Below are 20,446 nucleotides of genomic sequence, written 5' to 3' on the forward strand. Positions count from 1 at the left end.
ATGGCCTGTGGGCTTATGAGCTATGAGAATTAGGCCATAGACTTTTGCTGAAATTATCAGGAACAAGGCTCTCTTTTTACAGGGCTATTAAACTGGTAGGATGCAAACTGGAGGTACTGGTAGTCATTATGGCCACCACTTGGAAGCCCTTTTTGAGGGTGATAACTCTAAAAAAAAAAAAACAGTCTCCGTCGACATTTGTTGAGCCCCTAGATTCAGCCATGCCCAAAGCCAAATACCACTCCTGGTTTTTTTCTGCTACATACATCTACATCTATAAATAATGGTTTTAGCTTTAGATAGTTTGAGATAGATAACTCACTTGCATTGGAAAGAGTCCTGACTAATGGAGGACCCCAAAACCTAGTCCCCAAGGCAGGGCTCCACCCTGCCTCTCTGGTCTTACTATCTATTGTCACCTTCAGTTCCTGGCCCTTAGATCTAATCTGTAGCCAATCTGTCTGTTGGTAGTACATTTTCACACAGCTTCACTGGTTAAGGAATAGCATCTGCTTTATTATCAGTAGAAAATGTCCCAGCATACCACGTAGGACAGAAGTGAAATCAGGATCCAGAATCTGGGACTTCCTGGCTCTGGAAATTCTGCTGCGTGGGACCTCATTTGTTTTCTATTGGGAGGAGCTTTCATTTCCTCAGCATCAAAGGGCCTTCCCTCTATCTCAGTCACCTTCTTAATCCAGATGTTGTAATTTTCTAACAAGGTGTATATTCCTGGTGTGTTTTTCTGTCCACAGCTCTTGCCCCAGCTGATAATGCCCACCTGGTACCAGGTCTTGTCCGACTCTGTGGTGCAGACCAGAGGGCCCCCACTGTCACCCTGTGGGCAGAGAACACAGTTCAATAGTTAGTCCCATTCTAGACTGCTCATTTAAGGCAAAGCATAGGTCACTCATTGGAACAATGCACTGATCTCCCCTGTTCCAGGCTGCCAAAAGAGATGTTGTCATTGCTGACCATGCCCACCCCTCTCCTGGGTCCACAGAAGCAGTATGCTGCTGTCAGGCTGGCTCTGAGAGTTATAGACAGCGGAGAGGACAAAACTGAAGAGGGAGGAGAGAGAGAGAGTTGGTGAGAAAATCACTGCATATAGCACAGAAGAGGGAAGCTGGAGGAGAGAGCAAATGCTGCACAGAGCAAGAGTGGAAGCTAGTTTTTTGGGGCCTTACCAAATGAGAAGCTCTGGAAAGGGCTGTAAAAGAAAATAACAAAAGCAGGATATGAGAAGTATTGTTAGAGTTGGTAGATATGCATTGAATTTCCTTTCTTTTGTGTTCTTCTAGAAGCATGAAGGAGAATGATGTTCCTTTTTAATTCTTTGGTGTAAATGTCTGTCTGCAAGACACAGTGACCTAAAGCTTTCCTGAATGCACAACGCATCTGGGATGGAATCTCAAGGGCCTATGGCTCCCATGCTTACATATATAGAAAATATATACCAAGTCCTCCCATGTACCATCTATCTATCTATCTATCTATCTATCTATCTATCTATCTATATGTATGTATATGTGGCTTCCTTCCACCCATTTTAATATATGCAAAATGAGGTTTAAGGAGGCTTTAAAAGCTTGATCAGAGCTACACCATAGCCCAGCCAGAACTGGAACCAGGACTTCCTGATGCCAAAGCACACATTCTTTCCACCTTGCTACTTGCTTTTCATGGAAGTTGCTGAGTGTCTACAATCATTCAGGAGGCCTTTCTGCAATGGAGAAATAGCCTCTTTTTCCAAGATCATAAACGGGTGACTAGAATGAATGGAATCTTATGACAAGCTCTAACAGAAGGAGGAGGATTACTAATATTTCCTGGACATGATATGTTGAGGCACAGTGCTAGCCCCTGGATTTTTGTTTCTCATCAATCACACTATCTCAGTGAGGTAGGTATTTTTTTTTAAAGATTTTATTTATTTACTCAGACAGAGATCACAAGTAGGCAGAGAGGCAGGCAGAGAGAGAGAGAGGCAGAAGCAAGCTCCCCGCTGAGCAGAGAGCCCGATGCGGGGCTCGATCCCAGGACCGTGGGATCATGACCCAAGCCGAAGGCAGAGGCTCTAACCCACTGAGCCACCCAGGAGCCCCAGTGAGGTAGGTATTTTGATTCCCATTTTATAATTCCAAAATTAAAGGTCAAAGAGGTTTGATCACCCATTTAACAGATCTTCACTGAGGGAAAAAATAATCGTCAGGCCTTTGGGATACAAGACCTTATGCTCTAGTGGAAGAGATCAAAAAGTAAGCAAAAAGGATCAACTGTGTTTGATGGGACAGAAGTATGAACACAGTAAAGGAGGAGTACAAAGCGGGGAATAAATTGATTCTGTTGAGGGAAAGTTCTGTCAAGGTAGACTTCAAAGCATTTAGTCTAAAGGGCAAATAGGAATTTGACAGGAAGAGTGTGTGTGGCGGGGGACTGACTAGAGGGGAATGAGACAGGAAGTAGAGGAACTAAGATAAGGACATAAAAATGAAGAAGATCTGAACCAGGGATGACTTTGGATATAAATGATTAACTAGTTCCCAGGTCATAGGGTGTGGATAGCAGAGATAAAGTGTAGGGGGGAGATAATGAATAAATGTGTTCAAATGGATTTTGGGTTGACTGAGGGGTGCATCACCAAGCAGAGGGATACACAGAACAGAATTACAAAGAGGTCATGGCTCAAGGACACCCAATAAATGTGGTACAAAATCAAAATTGCCCTTTCCAGTATAAAATGTTGTCTCTAACACTTGTCTGGTTTTTGTGGGTGTTTTTCTTTGTACTAGTTTATTTCAGTCATTGGGCAAGAACCAAATAAATGGAATCTCCACTCTACTAACTCCTTCCATAAATTTTGTTTTTATAATGTTCCTCATTTTATGAAGGGATGAATGTTATTAAAAATCTCATTAGGGGCGCGTGGGAGGCTCAGTGGGTTAAAGCCTCTGCCTTCGGCTCGGGTCATGATCCCAGGATCCTGGGATCGAGCCCCGCATCAGGCTCTCTGCTCAGCGGGGAGCCTGCTTCCTCCTCTCTCTCTGCCTGCTTGTCTGCCTACTTGTGATCTCTGTCTGTCAAATAAATAAAATCTTAAAAAAAAAAAGTCTCATTTATCTGTTGCCTTGTTTATTCGTTATTTTCTTATACAACAGGGAGAGAGCTGTCCCTGGGCAAGAAACTCTTCTAAGCTGCAGTTTCCACATAGTTCAAGTGAAAATAATACCAAGTACTTGCCAACACTGTTGGCAGATAAAATTTTAAGAATCTATGAATCACTCAGCCCAGGGTAAATGCTATGTAGTAAAAGTCCTAGAAATGTATTAATATTGTTATTTTTACCCTTATGTGTTACAAACATTGCTTGTATATTTAGGAAATAGAGATTCTCCTCACAGACTGCTGGGACCAAGAAGGACATTTGTAAATACATGTCCTTTTATGCACGAACCTTTTTTTTTTTTCTTTCTGTTGGAAAGAAAAAGCACACATTGCTTCAAAGGAGGGTCTGGCCCCAAACAGTTAAGGACCTGGGGCTGATGACAACCTGCCTAAGCGGGACTTTCTTCTAGGGATGAAGTCTGATAGCCAACTGTCTGTCTGATTAGAAACATACTGACCATGAGAGCCTCTAAGTTCACCTCTGTGAGACAGTTAATTATACCCTGTCATTACTCCTCTCTGTTTTGGGGTAGAAGCAGATGACTCAGCTTCCAGCCTGGCACCACTACCACCTGGACTTCATGCAAGTCGCTTAAATTCTTATCCTTCTTTTCTCATCTATTAAACAGGGAGAGTGGGAGCTGCCCAGCCCCTTGTACAGGGGCTATGAAGTTATTATACTGCTTTGGATCCAATCAGATAGTGAAGGGAATTATAGATGATTAAAATAAATATTATCTCATCTGTGAAACAGAGTCTTGATTATATATTTCTATATATTTCTTCCCAGTTTTAAAAAGTCTGTGATTCTAGGAGCACCTGGCTGACTCAGTTGGTAGACCATGTGACTCTAGATCTCATTGCTGTAAGTTCGAGCCCTATACTGGGTGTAGAGATTACTTAAAATAAATTTTTTTTAAATTAAATAAAAATAAAATGTCTGTGATTCTAAAAGTCAAAGAATCTATGGAGTGAAGTAAGACTTCTGTGAAAGCAGCAGGGATGATGAGCTCAAGATAACACAGGGCAGTGGAACTACTCTGTATAATACTATAATGATGGCTATGCGTAATTAGACTTTTGTCTTAACTTACAGGATGCATAACACCATAAATGAACCCTAACGTAAGCTACGAACTTTTGGTGATAGTGATGTGTCAGTGTCGGTCCATAAGTTGTAATAATTGTACCCCTCTGTTGGGGGATGTCGATAGTGCAAGAGGTTAGACATGTGGGAACAGGGGTAAATGGGAAATCCCAATACCTCCCTCTCAATTTGTTGTGAACCCAAAGCTCTCTAAAAAAATAATGTGATAAAAAAATGAATAAAACAGTTCAGGTCTAAATCAAGTCAGCTTAGCAGTCCCATAACCAGACTTCCCAGCAGCCCAGTTGGATGCCAGTTCTTAACCTGCAGACTCTTAGCCTCTTTGAGGACCTCTCTCAGGTGTCTCCTCCCCTAGGGCCACTTTATGGACAGACAGTTGTTGGCTTACTTGGAAGGTTCATCTACTTGGCAAACATTTTTTGAGGATTTTTCATGTGCCAGCCACTGTGCTAAGTGGTGACAATTTACACACGAGTAAGACAACATTTCTGTTGGAGCTGAGAAGATAGACCTGAAAACAGTCAGTTCATTGTTATGACTGTTGCTCTGGAAAGTTGATAGTCCTTCACAAAAGTATTGAATTACTAGCTGGGGATAAGTTTGATTTTATATTTTGTTTGACTATGCCATTTAAAAGTTAGTTTTTAATTAAACTTTTTAATTTTCGTAGTGTAACTTCAGTAAGGGTATTACAAAGAGGAAAAGTGTTGGGAAAAATAAATAAAAAATCATTTTTTCCATTGTTAACACTTAATTTTAATTTGTATTTTAAGTATAGCATCATCATATTGTTATTATTTTGAACATATTTAAATGTTTTCATTATAAAATTATCATTTCCCTGAATTATATGATGACATGGTTTGTAGAAGTTTGCTAAATTTAAAAGCATGATTTTATTTTTAAAGACAATTATTTTTGAACCCAGGAGACTACCTGCCTAGTTTATCTGTTCTAAAGTGATGATAATATTAAATAATTTCATAAAAATTTCCTTGACTGCATCACTGTCAGCTTATTGTTAATAATGGAAAACTGTCTAAACAGAAAGCAGATTTTCACTTCATAATTTTAAAAACAAGGCCTAAAATGATAACCACTCTAATTTATAATACTTTTAAGTAATAGACAATTAATTTTAGAAGTTTTCACTACAATACATTTTGATGGGAGAGGTCTTAAAGAAAAAGTCCTAGATTCTAGATAGTGGATCCAGCCACTGCTTGAAGCAAAGGGTACATAAAATGTCATCAAAGGTGACCCTTGATAACTTTGAAGTTTGCCACAGTTGGCTTTGGCCGTTTGAATGTGGGATAGTGTTAAATCAAAGATATTGAAATGGTCCAGAGGGAGTGCCCATGGGGCCTGATTTTTATATTCTTGGGTGAGCGGTGGGGGTGGCAGCCTGGGATGACAGTAAGTCTTCCATGCCTGACACATACCTCCCCTGCTGATCTTGTTCTGTCCAGCTCTCCAGACTCGTCTCTTATTACTTCTAGCTTCCAAATACTGGAGATTCCCTGGGCCTATGATGCTGTTTCAAGTTTTTGTGATTTTTCCCACATTTTCTCCAACTTCCCTCTCATTCCACTTATCCAACAAATAAGTCTGTTAAATGTTTCCCCTTTTCTATTGATCTTGGAGCCCTTTGGCTCATGCTTCAGTATGAAATGGCTGCTCCCTGAGTCTGTGATAGAGCTAGGATCTGAGATCGTTCTGTAACTGCTATTATTGGGAAGCTTTGTCTTCTTTTTATTATTTAATTTTGATATATACTGTGGTTGTATAAGGCAGTTACTATAATGTTGTAGTTGTATAATGCAGTTGTAAGAAGTATATGTTATAATGCTAAAATGCAGTTGTAAGAAGTAATACAAAGAGATCCTGTGTTTTCTCCAGTAATAACATTTTTATATGTTTCTTCCAAAAACAACATCTTACAAAACTACAGTACAATAGCACAACCAGGATGTTGGCATCTATACAGGGATCCCTCATGTTGCCCTTTCTGGGCTGCCTCCACTTCCCTCCTCCCTGCAACCCTTCCTTAATCCCTGGCAACCACGAATCTATTCTCCATGTCTATAATTTTGTCATCTCTAGAATGTTTTGTAAATGGAATTATTCACTGTGGGACCTCTGGAGATTGGCTTGTTTCACACAGTGTAAGTCTCATGAGATCCATCCACATTGGTGCATGTATTAATGGTGTGTTTTTGTCATAGCTGAGTGGTATTGCATGGCATTGATGTATTATAGTTTAACCATCCACATCTTTAAAGACATTTGTTTCCAATTTTTGTCTATTATGAATGCTATAAACACTCCTGGGCAGGTTTCAATGTGAACACAAGCCTTCATTTATCCAGACTAAGTGCCTAAGAGTGGCATTAACTGGGATGTATGGCAGGAGTGCATTCCATCTTTCAAGAAACTGCCAGTTTTCCAGAGTGGTTGGACTATTTTAAATTCCCACCAGGAATGCATGAGTGCTCCAGTTCCTCTGCATTTTCATCAGCATTTGGTGGTGTCACTATTCTTTTTAAGCCATTCTGAGAAGTATGGATTGATAGCTCATTATACTTTTAATTTGCATTTGTTTAATGGTTAATAACATTGAACTTCTTTTTATTTTCTTATTTGCCCTCTGTATATCTTGTTTAGTGAAATGTCTGTCCATGTCTTTTGCCCATTTCCTAACTGGATAGTTTTTTTTTTCTACCATTGAGTTTAAGAGTTCTCTATATGTTCTAGGTAATTCTTTTGTTGGATATCATCTCCCAGTCTATAGTTTTGTTTTCATCCTTTTGTAACAACACTCCAACCAGTCTTAAGTGTTGACATGCTTCATCTTAACACACTCCTTGCTTGCTGACCTGAGTCCCCTGATCTGTAACAGAATGAACTTACTTTCTTTAAGATTTGCAGACCATGGGCCTTGAGGAGTGAAGGACTAGAACTTTCCCATGCCACAGAAGCCAGCAAGTCTATTTGAAACCTCCTGAGCTTTCTGATTAGCTAAAAAAAATTTTTAACAAAATGGTTGTTTTGGTTTTTTTTAAGGTCATATAAATGATTTTACTGTCCTCCCTTTGTGCATCTGTAGACCTGGAACATCTTTGCAGAAAGAACAGAGTACTCCCAGTACCAGATCCCCTTACACTGGAATAATGCTTATAGCTGGCATCATCAAGTCTTCATGTAATTAAGAAATATGGCTGCCACTTCCTTTGCTGATTAACCACACTAAACCCCTATAAAAACCCCAGGCCAGGCAGAAACATCAGAGTTGGCTTTTGGTCAAAAGTCCATCTTCTCTCTGGGTTGCTGGTTTCCTGAATAGAGCTCTAATTTCTTTCCAGTCAAAAGCTTGTCTCTTGAGTCATGGCCTTTCAAGTGACTGGGCAGCTGAACTTGGATTTGGTAACACTCTTTTTTTTTTTTAAAGATTTTATTTATTTATTTGACAGAGAGAGATCACAAGTAGATGGAGAGGAAGGAAGAGAGAGAGAGAGAGAGGGAAGCAGGCTTCTTGCTGAGCAGAGAGCCCGATGTGGGACTCGATCCCAGGACCCTGAGATCATGACCTGAGCCGAAGGCAGCGGCTTAACCCACTGAGCCACCCAAGCGCCCCCGGATTTGGTAACACTCTTAATGGGGTCTTTCACAGGACAAATTTTTTAAATTTTGATGAGGTCCAGTTTATCAGTTTTTCCTTTTATGAATGTATCTTTGATGTTATTCTATGTCTCAAGGATTGCCTGTGTTTTTTACTAAATTTTTTATAGTTTTACATTTAAGTTCATGATACATTTTGAATTGTTTCTCTTTAAAGACTTTATTTATTTATTTGAGAGAGCATGAGTACAAGGGAGGGGCAGAGGCAGAGGGAGAAGTAGGCTCTCTGCTGAGCAAGGAGCCAGACATGGGGCTCCACCTGAGGACCCTGAGATATGACCTGAGCCAAAGTCAAATGTTTAACTGACTGAGCCACCCAGGCACTCCTTGAGTTAACTTTTTTTTTTTTTAAGATTTTATTTATTTGACAGAGAGATCACAAGTAGGCAAAGAGGCAGGCAGAGAGAGAGGCAGAAGCAGGCTCCCTGCTGAGCAGAGAGCCTGATGCGGGGCTCGATCCCAGGACCCTGGGATCATGACCTGAGCTGAAGGCAGAGGCTTTAACCCACTGAGCCACCCAGGCGCCCCTTAACTTTTAATTGAACTCAGTCTAGGAATTAATAGTTCTCAATTAAAAAAGATAGATTTATCCTAATTTTTGGCTTTATTTTTCCTTATTTTCTTTATCCTATGTTTATCAATAAATTAAATCCATCTCTCTATTCTAGCTATGACAGATCCTACCTGGAGTATTGCCTGGAGTATTAGGTTATAAGACTGGTTGTTATTTAAATCTTCAGTTTGAATAGGTTTCTTTGAAACTGTGGAGTCTGGGGGTGGATAGCAACTCTTTACCATGGGATTGGGGTGGAAGCCCTGATTCCCCAACTCAGGCCTGTGATGACACCTAGGGGAGGAGCAGGAATGCTCAGTTATACCTAGGTGGGGTGAAAGCCCAAGTTTCTCAGGTGCCTCCACTGACAACAAGGGGGGCAAAGGATGGCTGGTTACTACTAGATGGTAAAGTCCTGATTCTCCTCATAGCTGCTTCTGTAACCACCACCATGGGCTAGAAGGAAGTGGAGGTTGTCCACTTGATCTTGGTTGATGGGTTGGGGGGAATCGATTTTTTTCCTGTTCTTTTGTTTGAATACTATGTTTAATATTTGTTGTCAAAAAGTTTCTTCCTTCCTAGGTTGCTCTTTCCTAGTCCGAAGAGAGGGAAATCTTTCTTGTTTTGTTCATTTTCATCTGTACTCATTGGCATTCTGAGTTGCAGACTTGTCTAGCATCCAGTCTGGGATATATAAGAAGCAAAAAGAAAACCCAAGGAACTCACTGCTGGGTCTTTCCTTAAGTGTTGGGATATCCAATCAGTCCATATCTACCTTTCAGAGCCTTCATTCTTGTTTTATTATATAATGTCCAGTAGTTTTAGCTGTACTTAGTGGGGGGGATTGGGGGAACTATGTTTACTGCATTCTGTCTAGAACCAGAAGTCCCAATTCTCTTTTTTGTTTTATAATGTTTAAATTGTCCAGAATGTGAAGAAAACTCAAGGTTAATATGATGTTTGATATGATCTCTGTTTTTGGTCCTCACAATATTCACCACATGAGACTCCTGCTAAACAGAGTCATTGCTGCAGGTGTCCATTCTTTCTCACCTCAGAGCCCCTCCTTTTCTCCCTGATTCCCTCAACCCCTATCCCAGCAACTTTCTTCCAAGACCCTATCTCACAGCCTAGCAGGAAAAATTATCATCTTCCAACAATGAACAATAACAGACAATTCTGTAGATAAACACTGTCCCCTTCCGTGAGATAGCTTTTTCATTACTCTACAGAATATTTAACATCTGCATTTATAGTTTTATGCCAGTGACCAGATCCATTGCCCAGCAAATGAGTAGAGCTAAGTGGGCTCATTAGGATGATGATGAACAGAGCATCTCCAAAGACAAAGAGAATGGTTTTAAAGACAACACCCATAATTCATCCTTAGAGCCACAGGAAGCTAATTCCTAAGGTTTTTTCCCCCTATTTTTTCTAGCATCAATCAAAAATGTTTTTCTTTTTAAATTGTTGTATTCATTTTATTTAAAACTAAGATACCAGTCTTTTGTTCCATGAAATCCACATGTATTTTCCAAATATTATAAGTCTTTACTCAATGGCCTGCCCAGGAGTTTATGGACTCCTTTAGGTGAGAAACTGAGTCTCATTCATTGTTGGATTCCCCAGGGCTTAATGTGCTCAACAGTAAATTAATGAAATAAAATTATTCCTTCTATGAATCTCAAATCCTGCTTGGCTTTTTGTTTTTTAAGAATTCCAAAAAATGGGAAAGCAGTGAAGCCCTATTTATGTAGCATATCTAAAGAAGAGTAGAAATATTTATACAGTGTTGCTACATACTGACTCACGGACATGCACTGACATTCCAAGGACCTGACAATGAGTACTTCCCAATTCATGTCCCCATTCCCATGGTGGAGCCCTGAATCCCACACATTTTACAGACTCTTAACTGTCTATTCTCTGGGAAGAGGAGATACCCTTGCATTGGCAGCCCCGAGGTGATAGGAGCCTATAGGGTGAAGTTGGGGATACCCCTTAGTTACCTGGCAAGCATCAAAACTCTCATTCTCATAGCCAGCACACAGCATATTCTTGGTAAGTTTTGGAAATGCTTCTGAACATTTCTCCCAATCCATGATGATCATTGGCACTTTCATCAGATCAGTTTTCATAGAGCTTTTGTCATCTAGCCCACAGAGAAAGCATATTAGAAAAGTCACTAGATAGCAGTCCCAGTGCTGATAATGCACCTAGATCACCCTGTGTATTCCTGTGTCCCATCAGCCACTTGTCTACTTTTCTTCATATCCTCCACTCTCCACTTACTTCCAGTAATCCCATGCTATTCACTCATTCTACAATCCCAGGTTTTTCTAAACTATTCCCCACCTACTTGGATTATTCCTCTTATTCCAAATCATATTCCGGCTTCCAAGCAGACTTTCTGCTTGACTCCAACCAGCCCTACAGACTTGACTCCTTTAAACTGTCTATTGATCATTTCTCAGCATAAGCCTGCCCCCTCAGCATGTATACCTATTGCTACTTCTTTTTTTTTTAAAGATTTTATTTATTTATTTGACAGACAGAGATCACAAGTAGGCAGAGAGGCAGGCAGAGAGAGAGGAGGAAGCAGGCTCCCTGCCAAGCAGAGAGCCCGATGCGGGGCTCAATCCCAGGTCCCTGGGATCATGACCTGAGCTGAAGGCAGAGGCTTTAATCCACTAAGCCACCCAGGCACCACCTTATTGCTACTTCTTAGTAAATTTCTAAATTCTTCTCCTTATTGAGTAGTTTTAATTGTATAGATACCCATCTGCCTCCTCCTCACTTCTAACTCTCCAGTAGTAGCCCAGAAACAGCGTTACTCTAGTTGTCTTCTCATTACTAAACTCCTGAAATACCTACCATCTTCCAGACCCCAGCTGGTTGCAAAGCTCCCCATGGTCCTAGGGTCTTGTTCAGGCCTGAGACAGTGCTGTGCTGTTACCATCCGTTCCCCTACCTATTTTCTTTGGGGATAGTCCAATGGAGCTTTCATAATCCCTTTCTGCCCTAGTACAGCTCTTCCTATCTTGGCCAAATAACAATGTAACAACAAGTAACAACAAATTCATTTCTAAGAATGGCTGGGCAACACTCCAGGACCATCAAATATCTAGGCTGGGACAGGCTTCTTGAATGCCTGTAGGAATCAGGTGGGAAACATCAATGTGTGAATCAAAGGAGATGCAAGAGAATAAAGAGTATGGGGGCCCCCGGCAAACTGGAGAGTTTAAATTCAGTTAAACAAACAAACAGGAATGTTCTGTGCTGGCTGAATATGACCACACCTGGCGACTGGTTTGGACCTGGCATCTCAACTTGGGACCTTGAGGAGTTATTTCCTTGGCACTGGGAAGGGGCTGAGATTTGGCCTCTGTGAGCCTCAGGTATGCAGGGATTTGCTCTAATGCAAGTCTTTTTCTCCTTCCTCCTTCCTTTGCTCTCTCTTTTCATGCTCCTGCCCACATCTTTAGATTTACTGGCCTATCCTCAGATGCCCATGATGTGGCTCCTCCCCCAGCAGCTCTCAGGAGATGCTGAGTGGACACATACCACTGTTGGTCTGACCCCATCCTGCCACCCAGCATTTGTGCCACACAGAAGGGCTGGGCTTTCCGGGTATGCAGATGGGCTCTGTCAGTCCGTTGAACCTGATGGGTGAGTCCAAGAGCAGCAAGGCGATATCATTGTCCATGTTGAGTCTTCGAAATTCCTTGTGAAGAACTATGCTGGTAACCCCCTTTATTTCCAGGGATGAGCTGCTTAAGTCATTGCTTCCCAACACAACGCTCAAGTCTGTTGGACTGGTGGCACAGAAACAGAGAGGAGGAAGGAGGTGGGGAAGAGGAGTCATGAAGAGCACAGAATTTATGCTGCCCGAAACCCCTAAATCCCCTATAGTTCTAGGGGCCTTTCAGACTTGTCCTACTGGGGCTGCTGCTCAGAAGATGTAAGAATTTGAAAAAGGTAGAGGGAAGTGAAACACCAGGGGTGTCAGACTATAGCCACATTGCTGCTCCAGCACAGTCCTAGAGATGTGAATGAGATACTCCTGTCTAAAGCTACCGAGAAAGTACTTTGGGTATTCCAAAGAATACACAGGAGGCCACTTGGCATGGCTCAAACTTGCTTCAGATAGGTAAGGTGTTATTACATTGATTTGCCTACCAGCCACTCAGAGACTCAGGCACAGAACTGAATCTAGACTTACTATTGATTAAGCATAAAGAATCTTTAATAATAATTTAAGCATTCCCTCAGGGCAGAATGGCCAGAAACTTCCCAATAGCCAATCCTTAAGTATATCATGGAAGTATACATGACAAGTTTCCTTGGACATGCCATGATGAAACTTTCTCCTGCTTTTTATTAACTTTTAAAAAGTCAGACTTTCCGTGTATCTTCAAACTTTCTTGAGGTGGTATAGCAGGTATAGCAGAAAGCATAGGCACTGGAGCCAGGATTTAAATCCTATTTTTGTTTACTATGTGTGCATCATGGGTGAGTCACCCAGCCATATTGGGCCCGTTTCCTTCTCTATAAAAATAGTATTGTTCATTCTACCTGCCTCAGAGTGTTACTGCAAGATTGAATGAGTTAAAATGGGATTATATTCATCTACCTTGTTCAGGAAGCTGAATGTCAGAATGAATAAGTTAATCCAAGTAATTTCTTAGCAGGTAACTGGTTCATGATTAGTAAACAGTAAATGCTAGACTTAAAACCAGTCTCTTGGAGTGAAGAGAAAACTCTCCAAGGAGCAAGTAAATATGGTGTCAGATAGCCCGGGATTCCAGACTTCCAGAATTAGCTGACTATCCTCCTAGAAGGACTTACATGTCCTAGAAGAGGTGGATGGAACAAGCCTTTGTCCCTACAAAACCATGAATGCTCCTGAAGAGGACAGTGTGTGACCCAGGGAAACAATAGTTATTTGTCCTGGGTGACAGTGAAGAGGGCATAGCAGATGCCATCTTCAGGTTCACTGCCTCCTCCTTCCTGGGGCTGGAAGGGTTGGGTGGTAGTCATTCCTGTCTGACTCAGGACTGACCAGGACTAGGACTTCCCTTAGCAATCAAGTTTTGCTGAGTGTGGGAGTGCCCTGGGAATGAACAGTGTCAGAAGCAACAGGGATGGGCTCTTGATACTTACAGTAGCTCTTCAAAAATTAAACAGTGAGCAGCAGTGACAATCCACCACTTGTTGATGATTGAGCCGCCACAGAAATGTTCATTTCTTGCCTGAATACTCACCTGCCATGGGAACTCACCCACCTCAGCCTCCATCCCTGCTATGATTTTGGAATACTGAGCTCCTTCCTCAAAAATTGGTCTTTTACCACATTCTGGTGGATGAAAGAGAAAAAAAAAAAAAAACAGGAAAAGATGCAACATTTTGTCAATGTCCATGAAGGCTTATAAGTAATTATTATTATACCCATTCCAAAGATGTGGAAACTGAGGCTGGCCCAGTGAAGCACCTCTAGGAATACAAGTAAGCCAACAGATGCTTTATTTTGCTGCACAGGGTCTGGGACAGAAGTGTTGGCTCTGTCCCCTCTTTAGCATTGTGATCTCAGAAAGTCACTTCGTTGAGCTTGTTTCTAAGCTCTAGCCAAAGAAAAATGAGGGAAATATTTGTCCAGCACCATCTCTGGAGTGTTAGCAGAATAATGACCCCACCGCCAATAGATGTCCATGTCCTAATGGACCATGCCCTGGAACTTATGACTACGTTACCTTTCAGGGAAAGAGGGACTTGGGAGATGGAATTAAAGTTGCTAATCTGCTGACCTTAAAATGGGGAGATTATCCTGAATAATATGAGTGGGCCCAGTGTGCTTACAAGTGTCCTTAAGGAAGGAAGTCCTTAAGAAAGGAAACAGGAGATAGATATGACTATGGAAGAAAGGCATGCAGAGATGCATGCTGCTATCTTTGAAGATGGAGGGACTACCAGCCAAGGAATACAGATAACCTGTAAACCTAGAAAAGGCAAAGCTAAGATTCTCCCCTAAAGCCTCAGATTAGGAACAAAGTCCTGCTCACAGCTTGATCTTTGCCCAGTGAGACCTGTGCACACTTTTATCCTACAAAAATGAAAGATAAGAAATGGGTGTTAAGTTTGTGGTTGTTTGTTATAGCAGCCCTAGGAAACATACATGCAGGAAACCAAAAAGATGGCCCAGAAAGGGTGTGGACCTTCTGCAAGCCCTGAGCCTAAGCCATTTTAGGTTAAAACATTCTATTCCAGGCAGAGGAGCTCCATGCCCTGAGAAGCTGAGAGCAAAGGCTGTGGCTGCTCTTGCAGAGAAGAGATATTCACCTCTGGACAGAGTACAGATCCAGCACCTTGCCCTCAGGAGGAGAAGCCTTTTCATTTATGTTGGTTGGCTTGAACTTTACTTTGTACTCTGGAACAAGGAAAGAGTTTGACTCTAAGGAGCCTAAGATCTCCTCTTGTCTCTTTCTTGATGCCACTTTTGCAATTTTTCAGTCAATAAACGTTTTGAGGATTTTGTAGTGTGGGTTGGATTGACCAAATAGTGGTCATGTTTTGCTTAAAAAAAAAAAAACTAGAGTGAAAATTCAGCAATTTGCATCAAAAGACTTCAGCTGTCAGTAATCTATAAAGGCTCTTTTCAGAACTTTTGGATCTGCATTCTTCAATTTCCCAATCACAGAGTGCTTACTATGTGTCATGCATTGTTACACTCTACAAAGACTAATTTCTTAATTTTCATAATAATTCTATGAGATAGGTACTGTTATTATCATCCCCACTTTACAGTTGAGATAGCTGAGGGACAGAGAGGTTAAGTGATTTGCCCAAGGTCACACAGCTAGTCATGGCCAGGTCAAGATTTGAACCTAGGCAATCTGACTTCACAGTAGGTGCTCTTGGCACTACTCAGTGCCCCTCTCTGTCTGGAATATTCTTCTCTCAGTTGTGTGGCTCACTTTGTTCAGGCCTTTGTTCAAGAATCACTTCTTTGGAAAGTTCTCCCCAACCCCTCCTGTCCTGGTCCCTCTTTATCTCCTACCCTGTATTATATTTCTTCATCACTTTATCATTAAGTTGGAGATTATTCATCCCTTTTTGCCTCTGATATCAGAATGTAAGCTTCATCTGGAGAAGAAGACATGCCTGCCTTGTTGATAGTAGAATGATAGCATCATAATGAAGTCCCAAAAGTTCATTTTTGCTTTTGTTTCCTTTGCCTTTGGAGACCTGTCTTGAAAGAAGTTGCTGTGGCTGATATCGAAGAGGTTACTGCCTATGTTCTCTTCTATGATTCTGATGGATTCCTGTCTCACGTTGAGGTCTTTTATCCATTTCAAGTTAATCTTTGTGTACAGTGTAAGAGAATGGTCGAGTTTCATTCTTCTACATATAGCTGTCCAATTTTCCCAGCACCATTTATTGAAGAGATTGTCTTTTGTCCACTGTATAATTTTTCCTGTTTTGTTGAAGATTATTTGACCATAAAGTTGAGGGTCCATATCTGGGCTCTCTACTCTGTTCTACTGGTCTATGTGTCTATTTTTATGCCAGTACCATGCTGTCTTGGTGATCACTTTGTAGTAAAGCTTGAAATTGGAAACAGTCAACAAAACAAAGAGGCAACCCACGGAATGGGAGAAGATATTTGCAAATGACGGTACACACAAAAGGCTGATATTCAGGATCTATAAAGAACTTCTCAAACTCATCACACACAAAACAGATAATCATGTCAAAAAATGGGCAGAAGACATGAACTGACACTTCTCCAATGAAGACATACAAATGGCTATCAGACACATGAAAAAATGTTCATCATCACTAGCCATCAGGGAGATTCAAATTAACACCACATTGAGATACCACCTTATACCAGTTAGAATGGCCAAAATTAGCAAGACAGGAAACAACATGTGTTGGAGAGGATGTGGAGAAAGGGGAACCCTCTTACACTGTTGGTGGGAATGCAAGTTGGTGCAGCCAATTTGGAGAACAGTGTGGAGATTCCTCAAGAAATTAAAAATAGAGCTTCCCTATGACCCTGCAGTTGCACTAATGGGTATTTACCTCAAAGATACAGATGTAGTGAAAAGAAGGGCCATCTGTACCCCAATGTTTATAGCAGCAATGGCCACGGTCACCAAACTGTGGAAAGAACCAAAATGCCCTGCAACGGACAAATGGATAAGGAAGATGTGGTCCATATACACTATGGAGTATTATGCCTCCATCAGAAAGGATGAATACCCAACTTTTGTAGCAACATGGATGGGACTGGAAGAGATTATGCTGAATGAAATAAGTCAAGCAGAAAGAGTCAATTATATGGTTTCACTTATTTGTGGAGCATAAGAAATAGCATGGGGGAGATGGGGAGATGGAGAGGAGAAGGGAGTTGAGGGAAACTGGAGGAGGAGATGAACCATGAGAGACTATGGACTCTGAAATACAATCTGAGGGTTTTGAAGGGGCGGGGGGTAGGAGGTTGGGGGAGCCTGGTGGTGGGTATTATGGAGGACATATATTGCATGGAGCACTGGGCATGGTGCATAAACAATGAATTCTGTTACACTGAAAAGAAATTAAATTTAAAAATAAATAAATAAAAACAACAACAAAAAGAATGATAGCATCACAACTGGCGTGGAGAGGACACTCAACAGTGATGAGCAATCCTCTGACTCAGTGGCTCCACTGCTGGGAACTATCCTAAGGGAAGAATCTGGAAGGCAGCAGTTGAAAGATGTTCACTACAGTGATCTCTAGAACAGCAAAAATTGAAGGCATCCTCAATGTTATGACTAAAGTAGGGCACATGCATTCAGCCATAAAAATTATGCTTATGAAGGGTTTTTAATGATGTGAGCCAAATGTTTAAGATACAATGTTGAAAGGGAAAAGTCAGGATAAAAAAAAACATATATGAACATATTGTTTTAATCATGTTAACAAGCTGCCCTGATGCTTGTGGGAGGAAATGTGTTGTGACACTAGAATGATTATGAGCTTGAAGCTTGATCAAATGATGGATGATTGCTATGGGTACCAATCCTGTGACATCTCTGAGAAGCAGAATATGACATTTGCTTTGAGGGTGGGCTCGGGTCCCACAGCCCAAGATCAAATCCTGGCTCTGTTGCATATTGACTGAATGATTTCAGTAAGCATTGGGAAAAACTACTTATCCTTGCTTACTCTCCTTTTCTTCATTATTAAAATGGACCTACCCTAAAAAACAGATGTTTTAAGGATTAAAAGAGATAGTGGGCATTGAGGTGCCCATCACAGTGCTTGGCACAAAGTAAATCCTCAAGCTACATTAGCTGTGAGAATTTCTCATTTCATCTTGCCCCAAAGGCTCCATGGGCCCCATTCTCCATTTTCATCCTGAGAACAACCAATATCATCAGTGTAGAATTGTGTAGACTTGTCAATTAATACTAGAGCATAAAACCCCTGAGCAGTGATGGAGGCAATGCTGAAATAGGTGAGAATCAGCTGCAACTGTCAATACTGTAGAGGGGCACATTCTGCTGGTTCTCTTCTGGTCCCTGACTCACTCATTCAGCCAACACCCAGGCCAGAATGAGGGAGGCCAGTGAATAGACTGTGTTCTTTTCATGGGGTAGTGTGCGGAGAGGAAAATACAGGCCCAGAGTCAGATGGGTGCAAAATCCCTGCCCTTCCACTTCCCCACTATGAGACTTGGACAAATCTTCAACCTTCATAAGGCACAGAGTTGGTCACAAATGCATGGGGCTGAGAGTGGAGACCCCACTATAATGGGGTGGAAATTAAACATGGGGAATTACCTTACCCATGAGAGGCACTAAGTAACCCAGCTCCCCTCTAACCTCATCCATGCCTTAGAGAGAGAACCCATCAAGGAACCAATGGTGAGGAGCTGCCCATTAAGAGCAGAAGGCCCTGGCCTTCCGCCTGCATGCACACATGTGAATGTGCCCAGTTAGGCTTCTGCTCTGTACCTGCAGTTCCCCAGAGCTCTGTCATGCTCCTGACCCCCATGCTCTTCTCCCCCCGATTTGGAGATCTGATGCTCAGCTCATTCTGGGCACTTGCTTCTAGGTCCTCCATTACTCATTCAGAGATAAAGTTTAGGATTTCAGAACTGAAACTTAAGATCAGACAGGTTGAACTCTGGGCTGGGGAATAGGAGAAGAGAGGGAAGTGTTTTTTGTGGGGGAGTGATATGAGGGAAAACATGAAGCTACTACTCTTGTGCCCTTGTGGGCCAGCCTCTTAATGACCAATTAGCTAGTTAATGAGCTCAATAACCACATCTCTCCCTTAGCCCTTAATGCTCACCACTGACTGGATGAAAGTGATGTGAGCAGGGCCACTGTCATGCCCAACCCCACCTAGGAGAGCTGCTCTGGCCACTGGGAGAAGAGACCACATACCAAAATATACGCCTTTGAATTGGGACATGAGCAGCAGAATTGATAACAGGAGCATGGCCCTTGGCTTTGATGTTGGCCTAGGAGGTGATGGAGGCCAGGGATCAGGGATATGATGCTGATAGAGTCTCCCTTCTTATAGCCAGTCCCTGGGCAATGATGTCACAATGGGCTGCGGAGTTTAAGAACTCAGGTCATGCAGGCTTCTCTTCTTGCCATTTTGTTTCTAAGGTGGTTGCTCAGGGGTACCTCATCCTTGAAGGCGTCTAGTCTGAGCTTCTCTTCCCACTGATCTGGTTAGGACCCACCTCTCACTGAGTCCTTGGTGGACACCTTGCTTTCAGCCCCTGTCACTCCCATGTGTTTTAAGGCTCAAATGCCTCCTCTTTCACAAAGCCTGTCATGTCAGGGGCTCTCTGTGAATGTGTGCATAATATCTAAGGGAAGGGTTGCCAGGCTGGGCCTGTAGACTGGGGAGGAGATCCAGGAGGCCCAGAGGCCTCTCCCAGCACTACCACCCTACCCAGTACATTTGCCCTAATAGTTTTCTGCTCAGACCTCTGATCTTGGGCTGCTGGCATGAACCTTCTAGGCTGGGTTCAGAGGCTCTGGCTTCCCCTCATGCACAGCCCAGCAGGTAAAAATCCTTGCAACCACCACTTTCTGGGTTGACTATACATGGCCCCCAAATCTTCAGATAATCCCCTGTCCATGTCTATAGATGGGAATATGAGACACAAAGGTGGAAATGCCTGGCCTATGGTTTCTCCTATCAGCAGCTCAGTCATAGGATTTGGACCTTACTATATTTTTGCATACTTTAAGCACACTGACTGGGGTGGACTCTACCCAAGCAACCTCAGTACTGCCTTCCTGGCCACTGGCCAGGCCCAGTGGTTGGAAGAGAATCTCACTCATTTCAGTTCCTAAAGTGACCATAGTTCATTTTTCAGACCAGAGTGTCTACTCTTTCCAGCCTAGCTCCTGTGGTTTTCTCACCTGCTGAAAAGGAATAATAGGGTCCATCCGTAAAGTCATTGTGAAGCTCAAAACCAGATTATATGACTCGGGTGCTGGCCCTTCTTTACTTTACCGAGGATGTGGCTCCAACTACTTCCTGAGAAGAGAAATTCCAGGGTAGGTGACTTACTCCTTCTCTTATCCCATGGGCCCCTGGAGATAGCTATTCTTTGGCACCCAGGGGTCCACTCTGAGTGTTGGGCCAGGGCCTGTTGTGTGGTCATGGGGTGGCGTGATCCCCACCCGTTCTGAATAATATGTAATCTGCCTCCTCAAACAGAGGAGGCCTGACGAGTGGCTAACCCTTTTCTTCTTTACAGGTATATGGATAAAAGTACCAAAGCATACTGGGTTACGGGGCCCTAGTCTGACCACCAGGAAGCTCTGAGCTTTCCCTCTGTTCTTCCTTTAGACTCACCTCTCTCCCTCCCCTGGACCTGCTCCTCCCACCCCTGCTGAATTCTGGTGACTTTTCCTTTTGCTCAAGTG

General features: G+C 42.3%; 1 protein-coding gene across 4 annotated transcripts; it reads right to left on the bottom strand.

The window, feature by feature from the left end:
* Window positions 1-497: 497 nt before the first annotated feature.
* PRSS55 (serine protease 55) lies at window positions 498-19,081 on the bottom strand. Of its 4 annotated transcripts, XM_047719883.1 has the most exons (7): window positions 18,941-19,081; window positions 13,668-13,860; window positions 12,069-12,319; window positions 10,514-10,656; window positions 3,400-3,471; window positions 1,188-1,210; window positions 592-838 (listed from the first exon to the last, which is right to left on the bottom strand). In XM_047719883.1, the coding sequence occupies exons 1-7, from the start codon at window positions 18,993-18,995 to the stop codon at window positions 715-717; spliced, it is 861 nt and encodes a 286-aa protein (XP_047575839.1). In that variant the 5' UTR covers window positions 18,996-19,081; the 3' UTR covers window positions 592-714. The 4 variants fall into 4 exon arrangements, with proteins under 4 accessions (XP_047575837.1, XP_047575838.1, XP_047575839.1 ...); XM_047719881.1 differs by lacking the exon at window positions 1,188-1,210 and having other exon boundaries at window positions 498-838; XM_047719884.1 differs by lacking the exon at window positions 3,400-3,471.
* Between the last annotated feature and the right edge of the window lie 1,365 nt (window positions 19,082-20,446).

This window comes from Lutra lutra, chromosome 2 (assembly GCF_902655055.1).
Source record: "Lutra lutra chromosome 2, mLutLut1.2, whole genome shotgun sequence".
In the NCBI taxonomy this organism is placed as follows: Eukaryota; Metazoa; Chordata; class Mammalia; order Carnivora; family Mustelidae; genus Lutra; species Lutra lutra.